We start from the raw sequence: 17,006 nt of genomic DNA on the forward strand, positions 1-17,006 counted from the left end.
CACAAAATGGAAATAAAACAAAATAATATAGGTAATATACTAATATACTACGTGATTTCATACAATTAAATGATATATAAATGTATAATGTAAAATAAAAGCGATATATATGATAAAAAATTCGAAATTATCACTACTTTCATAAATGTTAATCAAATTTGATTATTTTAAATACCAAAAATACTAAATTTTAAATTTAAAAATAATGGACGTTTCTTAAAGTATAATTGTACAACTTAATCTTATTCTGTAATTTTATCAGGAACAATTTATAATAATAAGCAATCAACAGGCACCAATATTAAAAACATAAAGCCATTATATGGTTAAATCATAAATCATAACACATAAGTTTTGATAATTTATAAGTAATATTTAACAAGTATTTCGAAACTAGTAATAATTTAGAAAATATCTTATTGCTTAATATTTATAATATAATAAAATATGTTAAGTGTATAACATAAATAAATATAATAATAATATAATGAAAGATGCATTTGCAATAGTTCTAAAATGCATGAATTAAAATGTGACGTTTTAAATTGTAATGATTACCTAGTGTACTAGTGTAATATAATAATTTTTATATTACACTATTTGTATAAAATTAAAATGTATAATATAATTATATAATGAAGCCGAAAAGTGAAACTTTCAAACAAAAGCTAAATTTAATATTTTTTAATACATTTGTGAAAATTTTCGACTACGTAGCTAACGTTCATAACAATCATAATGAAGATGGTAATCGTGATATTTCTCATGAGAAATTTAATTAAAATTATATTTAATTATCTTAATTACAGATCTCTTAAAATATGTGTTACGCGTTTAATATTTAAAAATAAAAATATGCAAAAAAAAGTAAATGTATCTAGAATCACAGCAATTAGACTAGAAAAATATTATTTAAATACAAATATCATAATATATAAAAATGTAATTAAAATTAAAATACAATATATAGTAGGTTTTTGATTATCATCATAATATTTACGACTATGAGTCTACTTCATATAAACACCTATTCCGATTTAATTAAATTATGATTTTCTTAAAGTAATGTTTTAATATACTTAAATATTCAATACAAATTCACAAAAGCTAGAATTGAATGAAAATATTTTTTTGATTCTTAGTAATACTAGTTTAACGGAGCAGCTATGATGAAACTATTTTTAATATGACATTGACATATTTTGTGATTGAAATTAACAAATTATTATTAAACGATGTTATATTAAGGACGTAAATTTACATTTATATAATTATATCTCAACGCTTACTCCTAATTAGTTTTCCATATTCTCTATAATAAGTACATGACGTGTAATGTATAGAAAAAATATTGCTTTACAATTTAAGTACAGATATTAACATTTAATTACATGAATTATGAACATAAATACTATTATTAGTACACAAACTAAAAAAATACAAATACAAATACAAAATATATTAGACATTAGAATATTATAAGACATAAAAACCTTTTAGTAAATGCATTCGGTTGAACAAAATAGATAATTTAACAGGAAACCTTAAGCCAGATAAAAAATAGTTTTAATTATCTATCAAAAATATTTGAACGATTCCTAAAATTATTGAACGAATTTCATTTACATTTACATTTTAATTTAAATATATTGTGATTTATATTGTTATAATTATTATAAACGAATTTTTTTTAAAAACAATTTAAAAATATGAGTAAATTAAACACTGTATCAAAATATTATAACAATAATAACAGAAAAATAATACGTATCAAATTTAAATTAAATTGTTAATGTACTTGGTACCGAGTTCTGATGCTAGTATTATTACCTGATTGTAATTTATATTTATAAAGTACCTATAATTGATTATATAATATAAAATAAAATATTATTATTATGATATATTATTCATTAAATTAAATTCTTTGGCAAATATGTTTGGTGACTTGGTGTAAAATTAGCAAATACAAATACAATTATTTTGTATTTCTGGAACAATGAAAATGTTGGCATCTCGTAATTTTCAAATTATTACAATAATATTAAAGTTTTGCTAAATATCAAGTATGTTATGTTTGTGTACAATAATACGCCTACATCATGAACATTAGTTTTAGTTTTACTCATCGTGTATTACTGACTACTGTATGTAAAACATTTTAAAAAAAAGTACAATATATTTATAATATGTCTGTAAAATGAAATTTTTATAAACTTTATAATTTATACTACATAGTAGACACTATGTCTTAAATTTAAATGATGAATATATATAAATATAAGTTTACTTGAATTATGGTGGCCAGATATGAACATTTAAAAACATCTCATGCATCAAAAAAATGTTATGTAATAACTAATATTATATTATAATATTATGTTTCAACATTACACATTATACAATGTACAATTTAAAGAGGAAAAATTTGTCGTCGTACCTAGTTCTGTATTAATAATATAGTAACATCACATTAAATTACTTATAATACCTATTATGCATTAATGCATTAGGCCGAATCATGAAAAATATCAATTACGAAAAGAAATATTAGCTTGTGATATTATATATCATGAGAGAGTACAATTTCATGTACCTATGCTGAGCACTATTGTTGTTGAGGACACTAGAATAATGCAATAAAAAAATGCATCTGGTCAGCATAATTTTTGTAAGCTTAATGGAAGAAAACATTTTAAATTATGTTTGATTTTTGGGTTTGCAAAACGCAACAGCTTGAACAGTTAATCAGTTAAAGATAAATGGTTCTTAAAAATATTATTAGAATATATTTTCATCACATAATTATTTTGAAATTGGCGTATTTTGATTTATCCAGTCTTCTTAGAACATACGAATATATTTAATAATATTATAACATCGATAATAATTTACAAACATAGACTTAGTATAAGGTCTATGTTTACAATGAATACAATATTTATTTATAGAAACTATCGAGTGCGTTTTGGTGGGTCGAGTAAAACGAACGTCCTGCACTCCCGTCCGATCATAATCGTGTATTCGTGTTCCGATCGGTTATCGGCAGGAATTGACATGCTGCTAGTAGTTGGTACATCTAACCTACACGGGGCGATTCGAACACACGCGTTCGCGTTACCGAAGATAATAATAACGACAACAATAATAATATTCACCCAAAATAGAACACGTCCACGAATGTCGATAATCAAGCCGGGAATAAACGGACGGCCTCGGTCGAAAGCATATTACGCAAAATAGTGGCTCTTTAATAATTTTAGCGCGGTAGATCGCGTCCGAACGATAAAATTATACCAAACATTTCCAATATATTATATGATACATTCACACGAAACATTTAAAACGCTTGTAGGTGCGTCCATAATAAATATCGTGAAATATAAGAAATTGGGAGTTGTGACAGTAGCAGCGTATACAGGACTTTAGTTCGCTTAGGGTTTTACACGAATTAATAATTTACATACTACATAGTTTTTAAATAATTATAGACTATGGTTATAACAAATAATAATTAATAATTAACAAATGATTTTATATCTATATAAAAAATTACCATAAATTGATCGACTTTGTGTGATGAAATGGAGGCAAATAAGATTTTTTTGTAAAAGGAAGAAATTTCAAGGGGCTCAGAACCCTACTCCTGCGTACGTCACTGGAAATTGATGAAAACGTGATTGAAATGCTGGCGTGTAGTCGTAGCGTGATTGCGTTCAAATTGCCCTTTCCGGTATGACATAAAATAAAAAAACATGAATATAAAAAAAAGTAAGTGATACCCGCATGTGTTGTCTTCGTCCTACAGATGCGTAACATGGCAAATTTTACGCTCAGCAGTTCACATTTAGCTCCGCGTTAGTTTGAAATTTTTAGTGAACTCGAGTTATGAGTAATTTTAAGATACACAAACAATTTACAATTTTAAAGAGTAATACTAATAACTCGTTTTTAAATTTAAGTATGATAAAAGGCTTATGAGAATGAACATATTATGATTATTTTTCCTTTTACATTTTATAAGAAGTCAATTCACTTCAATTCTCAACTAACGGAGCTAAAGTGATTTGAATATCTGATGATTATAAAATTTGCTAGTTATGCACTTCTTAGACGGAAACAACGCACAGTCCTCTTTAAACAATAACAAATAATGTAATTTGCTTTTAATGCGTTTTACCCAGTCCTACCAAAACGCATAACGCTTACATTTTATGATCTATATTAACAATAAAAAAAATGTCAAATTTATAAGATATTATGTTAAATTTACTATATCTAACTATCTAAGAGTAATAAATAAGTAGTACCATAGGCATGCGCACGGGGAAGGGGGATAGGCTAAAGCCCTTCCTGCGGCCACTGGCTTTTTCTTTAAGAAATGCATAGATATCTGATATGTATACTACAGCAGGTTATTTTTATATTGGATTAAATAAATGGATACTTTATACAATTTAAAATTTAATATTTAACTATACTAGTAGTCATTAGTACAAGAATCTTTGATAATTTGTTCAGACCTTTTTAATGATTTAATGTGCGCCTCCCCTGCGGATAAAGTCTGTGCACGCCTACGGTGATACTCATTGCGCACAGTACACAATTTTATACCTGTAAACTGACAACTCGTTTGCGTACATCGAAAAACGTGAAAACCCGGTTAATACTAATTTTGACCTGAAAATGACTACTCGTTTGCGTACAGTTATTAAATTAGACTTATATTGTTACGTGTGAACAAATTTCGATAAGATACACGTAATTGATTAACTAGTGTGTGGTTCTAAAGAAGTATTACATTAAAATTAATAAAATAGTAAATACAAACATAACATTGAAAAAACATGACAAATTTAATTTAAACTAAATTAACAAAAAAAAAGACATTTTTTAATCACGCCCGTTGTAAACAGACAGTCCTAAGCCTGTAAAAGTGAGAAGGAAAATGTTTGAAAACAATCTTAAACATTATTTTTGTTAAGGGTTTTAGTAGACTTTTACTATACTTTATGTACGCAAACGAGTCCTACGTTTTGGGTCATTTATCACGGGTATTAAAAACTCGTGTGCGCAATCGAGTTATACATTTGTACGCAAACGAGTCGCAAAAAAGGATAAATGTGCGCAAACGGGTATCGCCCCACGCCTATGGTAATTAATAATATTACTAATTAGTAACACTAATAGCTAGTATAATGAGACAAATGTCGTGATAAATTCATGCATAATATAAGGATGTACATCTACATTCAATAATAGGTAGTTCTTAGACGTTAATCATAAAAAGTTCGGTAAGTTATAAATTTCAACATCTCGACAGCATTGTACATATTATTATTTCCAAACTTTTGATTCAAATGATTTAGAATTTTTAACATCATTCACTGGGTGTATAGCAGATGACAAACAATTGTGTTTCGAGTCATTAATTATTTCTTCAATATCTTCTTTCCTAAAAAATAAATGATATTAGTAACTGTTTTAGATATATTATCGAATATCAATGAAAGTTAACATTATAATATACATGATACATATTACGATGACTAGAGAAGTGAAGTGGTAAATATAAAGGATACCCATTACCCACTACCTCAGCCTAAAAATGTATAGTACATTATTACACCACAACTTATTAGCCTCGTCTAAGCATTTAAAATAATATTCGTCATTAATAAATAAACACATTAAGTATTTACTAAAGTATTTGGTAGATTAACTAAATTATTGAAGAAAATGTCAGATGTAACTTTTAATTTATATTTTAATACCGGTGATCCGTAAAATTGGTGTTAATAGGTTAATAGGTCAAGATCGTATCTTAAATATTTTTCTAATTAATTTATAGTTACTTTTGAGGTAACTTGTGTACAATTTTCAAACTTTTTGGTCCTACGAATGTTTTTTATGAACATTTAAAAACAAAAAATAAAAACTGTTTCATGCCTATAAAGTATAAATAGTGCAAAAAGAGTTTTTATATTTAAAAAATATAGGCTTTTTATTATGTTTTAATTTTAAAGCGAGTAATGAATATTTTAAAATTGTAAATAATTTTTATATCTAAAAATACTCATAACTCGGCTTAAAATTAAAATATAATAAAAAGCCTATGAGATGCACTCGGTAATAATCTTGCCTTTAATTTTTATAATAAGTCAATTCACTCTAAATTTTAAAATAACGGAGATAAACGTGATCTGCTGAGCGTAAAATTTGCTATGCTACGCACTTGTACGACGAAGACAACACATGCGGGTGTGGCGTCCTCTTAATGACGTACAAAAGTTAGGAAATCGTAGAATTAAAATTTGGTGAAAATTTCAATTATCTATGGTTATTCGTTTTTGAATGACCAGACGAGAAATTCGTTCGATGAGAATTCATTAAATTTTGAATGAATATCGTATGTTTAAAATATTTGTGCTCAAACGCTGATAAAAAATTAATTTAAGCTTGCAGTAAACTTTTCCTTTCATAAAAAGCAATCTTAACTTAAAAGGAATCTTAAATTTTCAAATTTTAGATATAAATAAAAATTATATTGTGAAATTCCAACTCAAAATTATTTTTAAATGTTCAGAAGTTTGTACAAAATTATGATATATTTACGCTCAATTCTTTTTTAAATTTTAATATTGATGATAATTTAATAAAAATAGTTAACTTTAGATTTATAGTTCTTACTCCTATAAAATACAAATAGTTCAAAAATCGAGTCAAATATTTTTTAAATTTCATCATCTATGGAAAATTGTCATATAAACATCTGGTGAAAATCATATAAATGAAAATTTAAGTATCTATATGATTTGTCATAATTTTTATTTACGCCAAAAACAAAATCAATTTTACGTAAAATTGTGCTTCATTTTTTGTTTGATTTTCCCAATGCTTACTAAAATAGTAAAATCACTAGGAATTTTCATCTCTCGAATTCTACAACTAGATTAATTTTTCACTAGAAAAGATACTAAAATTTAAAATTATTATTTTCACTACTCATTGTGTAGTGTGTATAGCATACATATATAAAAAAAAAAACACATAAAATACATTAAAGCTATAAGAATATAAGATATAAGGAGTAACAATATAGTATAAGTGTATAACTAGTATAAGATCTTAGACTTCCGCGATTTTTATAACAAAAAGATACAAATAAAGACATTAATTTAATGAATAATGACTGTTAACTGTTTAAATTAATACATAAATAAATGAATTATAAGATTATTTGTAATAAAAATTCAAAAATTACCCGGCGTGTGTGAGAAATAAATTAAACAATTTTTGCGGCAAACAATTTTTTGTAGTTTCTGGAGTCAAATACATTAAAGTATCATAGTTGTATTTCGATAAAAACCTTTCCAATAATTGAAGTATTTCCATTGCTTTTTTGTTTGATAATGAAGATTTAGAAACCTATAAAATATAAAATATATATTAAGTAATTTGTATTTCAAATATTTCAATTCAGTTACTTTTCAAACATATTTTGATACTAATTTATCAATTTATTACAAGCTGATCAGTTGTAGTAGACTAAGTGATGGATAATCACAAACATATTAGAAATAAATAATAATATTAACATAATTAGCAGAAGAATTGCTATGCATTTTACATTTATTATTGTATGATTTAACTTATAAATGAAAAACTCACCACATTTTCATTTAAAAATTGTATAATCTATACATCTATCCAGTGCTTAAATTGGAAAAATAAAAAAGGTAACTTAAAAGAATTGGAATTACTTAAAATTATTGATTTACATTCCATAGCTGTTAGGCAGTAGCATAATAATAAGCTGAATAATTCATAAACTGTTATTTGAGTATCTCATTCAATACAATTCTATGAAATGAAAATTACAAAATGATGGAAGTATGTATTACTTTAATCAAAAATAAAGTATCTCATCTATGGAAGATAGCCAATGAAAATTATTAGTATGGGTTGAGGACTGCGTATAAATGTAACATTACTTTATATATTATAATATTATTCTATATAAGCTGAAATCAAATACAATAAATTGAATTAAAAGCTTCATTTAACTGTAGTGGTAAACTAATATTCTAATAGTTTTAACAGTAGGGTGTTAATTGGAATTATTTTATGTACAAATTGTTTGTTAATGTATTATTGTTATAACACTTATAATTTATAGTTAGAGCACAGAGTTGTATGCAATTTTATATTTTTTCTTCACATTTTTGGATTTTTCATCAGTAATATGGCTGCCTGTGGGCAAAGGGGGCATTGCACCCAGGCGCTACAACTTGATAAAATCAAAGGGCACCTCAAGCTTGAGAAACCGCTGTTGATGAATCCTCAACTTATATATTATGCCTCCGGGCACTAAAAATCTTAACACGGCCCTGAACTAGATTCACTTTCCTACTAGAAAAGATGATAATGAAATAGAAAATCGAAACATTTTACTACCTCAGAAAGTCATTATTAAATTAAATTTTTCATCGCTTCACTCAGAAAATATAATATTTACAAAAATGTTACAAAAATGTTAACAATTTTAAAATAAAATATAAATTAACTCATGTATACTTATACAAAATCACAATATAACAAACAACATAAACAAACAGTTAGATATAATCAAATAATTAATAACCCAAGTAAATTGGCCCAGAGTATTAATACGAGAAACGGCCCACCAGAAACTTTTCTGGTATCTTGGTAGGCCAAACCGCCGCTGTACATAATAACTTATAAAACAAATTATTTTATTTAATATACTAAATAACTAACCTCAATTTTTAAAGGAACACTGAGGTTCTTTGAAGCTTTTATTAAAAACATCAATACAAGATTACTTGATGGATCGTCAAAATTTTTCTCCAAAGCACATTTTTTTAATAAAGCAGAAATGTAAGTCAAGTATAAAGCAAATGTTTGCCGAGCCTGTAGATTACTGAAATGTAAGCAAAGAAAGGTAGAAAATTTACGGTAGGTAATAGCTAATATGAAATTGAAATATACAATTTTAACAAGAGCTAACAAATTTAGCATTATTATGAGGAAATATTCAGTAAAGCAAATTAAATCAGAGTGATCATTTATAAGCATCATAATATAACACTAGAGTGGCATGCCTTAGGTGGGAGGGGGGCTAAAGAAGGTTCAGTCTTCCTCCTATTGGCCGTGTTATGGTATTAATCTTATATAATATAAAGCAAAAAACAAACAATGATACTCCTGAAAACGGCCTTAAAGAAACATTCTGTACGATTACGGGATATAGTAATTAGTAATTACGACCTAGTAATCAGTATATCAAATTCAGATTTACTATGTTTAGCCTCCTTCGGCTCCCCCTTCTCATTGAAAAATTCTGAGTATGCTACTGATAAAATATCGGTTATTTTAAATTCAGATAATCTATTTATTTATTTATTTTTATTAAATATATAATATATTAATTGTAAATTATGTAATTATTATTATTTATAGTTTCTAAATAATTAACCCATATTTTTTTATTTAAAATGTTAGTATAGAATAAGTGTATTTAAATTTTGTTAAAAATAGTATACTGCACTGAAAAACATACCTAAAGCAAATATAATTTTCCTACAACTATTTTTATTTTAATAAATTAGTGTAGTTTTAGGACATACGAGTACAGTAAGAACTAATAATAAATAATACCTTAAATATAAGGTGATTCTTTTCATTCATTATCTTATATTTACATAATTTGAGATCATTACAATATACAATTTTTGAACATTAAAGTTTTTAGTTTTTCTATATTTATTATTTATAAATTAATCCACATACAATGTACTTAAAAGGGATAAAACTTATATGCTCTTAAAAATTAAGAAAAGTGCTTTTCAAAATATGATAATATTATGATAAATGATCATACATACTATATATTATATTATTATTAGTGAATAGTAATATTAATATGTAAATATAATACAAATTGATATGTAATTATATAATTACTTATAGACTACAGAATGTGCCCATGGGCGGATAGGCCTATCGGGCAACCGGGCATTTCTCGGTAGGCCCCCCTTCATATTTCGGTAATGGGGCCCTTTAATATCATATATTATTAAATTCTTTTTCATGTGGGGCCCCTTTTTAAAATTTTCCGGTAGGCCAAAAAAAGCCTATCCGCCCATGAATGTGCCTATCTATTATAATAAAATGATCACTCTGTATTTATATAATAAAATTAAATATAATGATTAATAAGTAGCATATTATAACTAATTGTTAATTCATTAGTATAACATGTGCATATTGTTCAAATATAATCAATACAATTTATAGAATAATATGTTTTGTTTAAATGTTTACCTGAATACATATCCATCATTTAAATATTTTACAATTGCTTTTTTTAACTTTAACATATCAGTTGTTTGATCCCCATCTTTACTATCTGAAATATTAATGTTATTTTAATTTACTTTTTTAACTCACTGGTAAGTGATATTATAACTAATTGTATATTGTTATAACCATTCAAGCTGCTCCGCTTAAAATCTTTTAAAGACCTTTCATAGCGATCTTGTCTACTAATATCCATATAAAACGAAGAGTTTTCACTGAATAAATGATCATTCAAAAAATAATTATAATTCCTTATTAGTTTTACATAAAATGGTGGTATAGTGGATCCCCTAGGAATGCCATTGATATTATCTATGAACAAAAAATTAAATAGTTTGGGATGGCATTTATTTCAGTAAAATATAACAATCATACCTAGGTAAGAGGAATATTTTTTCCATGATAGGTATGTGGGAAAAATTCGTATGAACCCTCTGCTCCTTTGATTTTGATCAATTGTGTTTTTCAATAATCGTTTTTCATCACTACTAAGACTATAAGTATTAATATTTGAATTTCTGTTCCTTGGAATATCAGATTTTGGTCTTCGAACATTTCTACAAAAATCATCGTTACATTACATAATAGCAAATATTTATAATTAAAAACCAAGGAACTTAAATATTACCTGTTAAAATTGAAGACAGTAGGATCAACAATTGGTATTCCAATTAAAGTAAATAAATCACATAGCATTGAACTCTTTATACGAGAATCAAGTCCAGAATCTATTCCTAATGATGGAGATAGGTTAACTTCAAGTAACCATGGTTTTAACTTATCGTCCACCAAAATATCAAACCCGTATAATTCTATAATAATATTAGAAGAGAATGTAAAAAGTAAGTCAATTACAATGTAAAATAGGAAATCTATTTAGAGGAGAATATAGACTAAATTAATTTCAACCAATAATTTTTTGATCCACCATACACAATGTCTTATGATGACATCATGAATCATGATTAGGTATTAATTATTATTATATTACTCAACACATTTTTACAAGCCTCCCATCAATACTCTAAAAACTATCATAACTAATTGAATAGCTAAGGCAGTTTATAAATTATACATAGTTAAGAATAGAGACATTCTTTATAGATTTACTTTGAAAAATAAACCATAGGTAAACTCATATTTTTATCCTCAGTTAAGCAACTAAAAATACTTAAATAATAAAAACCGTGGTTCTCAAAACAAAAATGTAAAATATTAACAATTTGAAAAAACATAATAACAAAAACAACACAAGTAATATATATTATATATTATACAGGTAGGTACTAAAATATATATAATATACAATATTTATTATACAAATTCCCAATATCGTAACCGGAGTTGCTTTGTATAGTGGGAGGTGGCTGGTGGGCTAAATCCTACTAAAAAAATCTCCATAAAACTTTCCTTCACTTCCACTTTTTATTAAATCATTGTTTTAATATAATATTATGATATAGGCTAAAATAAATACTGTCAATATGGGTCCCTGCCTCTACAATGTCTTCATGTACCTACATCAATAGGTAAACAACTCTGACTTTAACGAGTTAAAAATTCAGAATTTTATTTTAGCCCCTCAGTTTTTAGTCAGTTCTAGAATCATTATCAGCCATAAAAAAAATGAATTACCAAAACAGTTTTGATTGTGAGGTACAAAGCAATTTATTGCTGGTAACATTTGTGCAGTTGCACTCATTATTGTTTTAATTACAATGTCTTCAATCTCAGTCATTAAAGTTTCAGTATTAATTAGATACTCTTCTCTAAGATGGTTCAAAAGAGCGCTCATAGACCACTTATGGCCAACATTTTCTCGTTCAGGATCCGAGTTCCTAAATCATAATAGTTAGTAAAAGTAGATACCTTATGATATAATATTATTATTAAAATAATTACTTAATAGTGTTATGTGATTCTTTTAAAGATAAACCCTCATTTTCTCGAAAAGTGTTGTTTTAGAATTTTAGCGGAGAACTTATCTAGTATTTAGTATAGTAAGCACAGGTGGAAATTTTTTTTATTACAAATAAACAATCTATACAAGTATGTACAATTAAGCTTATGTGCTAAGAGAAGACAGGACGTGAGAAATTGATTAAAAAGCCGCATATAGGCAACACCTAGCATGAATTATTATTTATTTATATATATATTATATAATTTAATTTAATTTAATTTTCGTGGAATTTATAGGTTGAATCACGCCCGTCCAATGGGGAATTTCATTTTTTCTTAGATTAAGGCAACCTTTTAAACTGAATAGAATTATTATTTACGCTGACTCCGGAATCCGGATTTACATAATACGTATGCATATTAGAGGTGAGACTTGGTGGGTGTACATTTAAATGAATTATGAATTAATTAAAATAGTTCATCCAGTTCGTGTAATATTGTGATAACTGTTTAATATTGGAAACGTTTAGTAGATTTTCATGGACGGATAAAACAACTTTGAAGTCAGTAGGTGCTGATCAACGACAAATGACAATAATAGATAATAATAATATACTATTTCGGAATACGCGCCGTAATATTTTGTTCTGCATCGTTTTCGGTCGGATTCAATATTCATTGTTTTATATTTGAGTGGTTTTGATCCAACACATATTCCCATCAGAATGCCATGACGAAAAATCTTAATAATTTTACACATTTTTAAATGAGAATGTCCAATGGACTATTATACCGGAACGGCCGAGGCGGTGACGAAAAACGCTGCGTTTATATTATATTAACGTAAAATTACATATTATATTTAGGAGGCGGACTGGCGGAATACGTCGTCGGAGCCCCACACAGAAAGCTGATGTACGCGTGCAAAATAATTATACGCCGTGTATTTTAATATTTATAATTTGTATACTATTATTTTATACTATAATTTATAATTTCAGTTCTCATCCATATCTCGCACTTATCGATGGCTATTTTTAATTTACTTGTTTGTAGTGTTTGTCATCCGTTGATCTTTTCATAACTATCATAATAAATTATTCATATAATGCACATTGAGTATACTTAAATTGACTAGAGGTTACAAGGAAAAGAACAACGTCCTTTTTAAATTTAATTATAATATACGGTTTTTCGTTATTATTATAATTTGTTTACCCGCCTATGGTTTATCTACGCAATACGCTTCATCACCGTTAACTTACTATTGCGACTTATTATTACTTAAAATGTTGATAAATGTATAATATTATTTTGAACTTTAACGATTGTTTAATCGTTTAATGTGAATTTAAAAATAAAATATGTTGTCAAAAAAAAAAAAGGAGCGACATAAATCTAAAATGGTAAAAATAGCTAATAATTGAATTTTTTGTTATAAAATGTTGATTTGTTATGTTTTCAAAATATTTCCAAAAACTAAGAAAATGAGATTTTACTTTCGAACAAATCACCTTGAATAATATAATGTATAATAGATTAATACTGTAAATCATAATATACAAATTACAATTTATATTTTACATTAGAGTTAAAATGTGTAACATTTAATTTGACTAATAATAATTTATTATTGTCCACCAAAACACCATTACGTCGTAGTCGTCGTACCCACATGTGTTGAAAATAATATATCTGAGTTCGGTAAATTTGTGGTTAATATTAGATCAAATTAACTTATGGCTTATGAGTTATGACTTAGACGTAATTACCGAATTTATAGGGAAAATATTGACTTTAGTCATGTGCAGTCGTGTGGAAGGTTTATTTAATGTACCTCTATTTATTTTGAGCTGGTATTCCGCGAATATTTGTCAATCGTCGTAATAATTTATTGTATTTTGTATGGGAAGCATATTGTTTATTTTTACTTGCCGAGTGACTCGTGGTTTATTTAATTATATCAAATCAAAGAAATTAAACGAGGTATACGAGTGGCGTAGGATTCTGAGATAATATAAAATATACTTGACAATCCCTAATTATGATTTATGATGTCGCCGGAGTTGCATCCTAGCTACACGAGTCGTGGCTTTCAACGAGAGTGACAAAGACACATGCAGACACGACGTCCTCTCAACAACAAAACATAAAATAATTAATTTGAACCTTAAAATTAAAAGGAGCAATAATGCTCTTGATAAAAATATTTAATACAGCAAGTGACTTACCTAATATAGCTTGGACTGCTTTTGTTGACACTATAGTTGCAAAGATGCATTCGTCGATTATTAATTCGACTTCTATCACATACATATTTAACAGTTGCAAATCTAACTAAACCTTCTTCGTACAGGTATACAACGAGTGGATTGAATGATGTAACTAATACGTACAAACGTAAATCCCACTTATATCCATTCACCAACAGCGGATTGTCAATATACTTGGCAACAACGACATTTTCCTTCAACACCGATTGAGTGTCCTTAAATGACTGCGAACAGTATCAAAATATTATTATTTAGGCGTGTAATAACAAAACTAATAAAACAGCAACGGTTTTTATAAATTACATAATCAATTATTGTTATTCCTCTTCCGCGAGATAAATCGAAAGGCTTTACAATCCATAAACCTCGATGTCGATATTGGTTCGAAATAAATCTATTGTAATCTTTCGGCATGATGTATGTTTCAGGAACAAAAGAGAACTTTTTAATTCCATTGCGATGGCTCATAGTCTCGATATTTTTGTACAATTTATCTTTTCGAGTCAATTCACACGATCTAATAGAAATATTTTTGAATTATAATATTAATTCAGTATAGATTAGAATTTTGATTAATTCAATTATAGTTAAAAACACATTTTATTGTTTTACAGTATGAATATTATTTTATTTAAATGCGTGATATTCGCATTTGTTGTATCCGTCTTACAAGTGCGTAACATGGCAAAAACTGTTTCGCGCGGGAAAGCACCGAAAAGTCTACAGTTATAACTAAGAAACCCAATTTTCACCGTGAAAAAGGAGAATTTCAATCATGTCACAGCGTTTTTAATTTTCCGATAAGACCGATTTATTAAAAGTTATTGAAGTTTGAAAAACTTAAAAATATCAGATTTTTAAAAGTATTATAACTTTTTTCTTATTAAAGATATCAAACAAAAATAAAAACGCTACGACACAGAAAATATTATCTTCTATATTTTGTTAACTTTTGGTGTACTTGAGGAACAGACAGAGTGGTTACATCCTGTGCTAAACAGTTTTTGCAATCTTACGCATTTGTAAGACGGAGACAAAACATGCGTGGTACTCTTAATAGTAAAATCTTGTTATGCGGTATTTAATGGACATTGTACATGTATTATTATAATTCAATTAATTATTTAATATTATTTATATTATATTATTTATTTTTTATTATTATTTATTACACACTTTGCACTATGCATAGCCATTTTGAAAATGAACTCGCCAGCTATAACTTACTATTGGCCGGCTAAACTGCGACAGGAACAATATTGTCAACATTAAATTTATATTAAATACTATAATACTATATTATAGAGCGTAACTGTAACATAATATTATTACCTACATAAATACAATTAATATGCGTAATATAATTTGTGAAGGTTGTATGATATTCGAAAATCAAAAAATAAACGTTGGAGTCCGACTGGTAGCCGATTATATAAATAAAATTATGAAAACTGGTGTTTTATATTTAATTTTAATAGCCATTATGATCACAATTAAACAATTAAAATAAGTTTTGATTTCAAAAATATCTCAGAAATTTATAAAATTATAATTATAAAATATTTATTAACCTTACAGTTCCTTCCCCTACAGTTCCCCAGGCTAATGACCTCAGTTGTCGAAGCCCTAACCATAAAAAAAAAAAATATATTTATTATTATTATCGAAATTACATTAAAGCATTGTGAACTCGCAGTATATTATTCACTTTATAATTATGCAGTAAACATTTATAATTTCAAAAAAATATGATGCGACTATATAGTTTTTAATTATTACATGAATAATTATTAAGCAACCTGTGTTAATTTTCCATTTTTGTAGACATTTATGGATAAAAAAATTTCAAGCATCTATGAATAGCTCAAAAGAAGTCAAAATATAATTCTTACGCCTAGAATTATTGTTTTATATATACGCTAATAGTTAAGCAAACTATGTATAATATAGAATATTAGAACATACTATATAATATGGGACATGGGTACAACTAACTATAAACATTAACTTGTTTTAAAGTGAAATTTTGACATAAGGTCACTTAGTTTATATTTAAGAAAGCAGTTATTCACTTGTTCTAGTTCAATTTCAATTTTCAACATTATTTTATGAAGGTGAACCAATTTTTGATTATTTAATTATGTAACATAAATTCATAAAAACATGACTATAGTAAACGATTCTTATCGAACCGAAAAGATTTCATTTTTCCCTCTAAATTTCATTTTATTCTAATTTGTTATCATAAATAAAATATAATTTGATTATTAATGTCTTTGTAGTAAAATTAATAGTTACCTAGGGAAGTGATTGATGCGTTGATAGGACCTCAATGAACTGATGACTTTTGTATTAACATGGTTATTTGACCATAATAAATTGAAGTCATTTGAATCAGAATTTACCTGTTATACAAAAAAAAGTTATAAAGTAAATATATATTATGTT

The 17,006-nt window shown here is 26.5% G+C and overlaps 1 protein-coding gene across 2 annotated transcripts in view; it reads right to left on the reverse strand.

Moving 5' to 3' along the window:
• TTLL5 (Tubulin tyrosine ligase-like 5) overlaps positions 1-17,006 on the reverse strand; it is a 35,400-nt gene continuing 18,394 nt past the window's right edge. The window contains exons 2-12 of one of the 2 annotated variants that reach the window (XM_089215843.1): positions 16,857-16,963; positions 14,862-15,075; positions 14,517-14,782; positions 12,019-12,221; positions 11,012-11,195; positions 10,759-10,940; positions 10,513-10,695; positions 10,348-10,432; positions 8,782-8,944; positions 7,265-7,428; positions 1-5,455 (exon numbers count right to left, since the gene is read on the reverse strand). In XM_089215843.1, coding sequence (XP_089071969.1) covers positions 5,338-5,455; positions 7,265-7,428; positions 8,782-8,944; positions 10,348-10,432; positions 10,513-10,695; positions 10,759-10,940; positions 11,012-11,195; positions 12,019-12,221; positions 14,517-14,782; positions 14,862-15,075; positions 16,857-16,963 — 1,869 coding nt within the window. In that variant the 3' untranslated portion in view covers positions 1-5,337. The remainder of the gene's footprint in view (positions 5,456-7,264; positions 7,429-8,781; positions 8,945-10,347; positions 10,433-10,512; positions 10,696-10,758; positions 10,941-11,011; positions 11,196-12,018; positions 12,222-14,516; positions 14,783-14,861; positions 15,076-16,856; positions 16,964-17,006) is intronic. The other variant, XR_016189376.1, reaches the window with a different exon arrangement.

Source organism: Diuraphis noxia, unplaced genomic scaffold (assembly GCF_037042655.1).
Source record: "Diuraphis noxia isolate RWA-SAM2 unplaced genomic scaffold, SU_Dnox_SAM2 contig0001, whole genome shotgun sequence".
NCBI classification, from domain to species: domain Eukaryota; kingdom Metazoa; phylum Arthropoda; class Insecta; order Hemiptera; family Aphididae; genus Diuraphis; species Diuraphis noxia.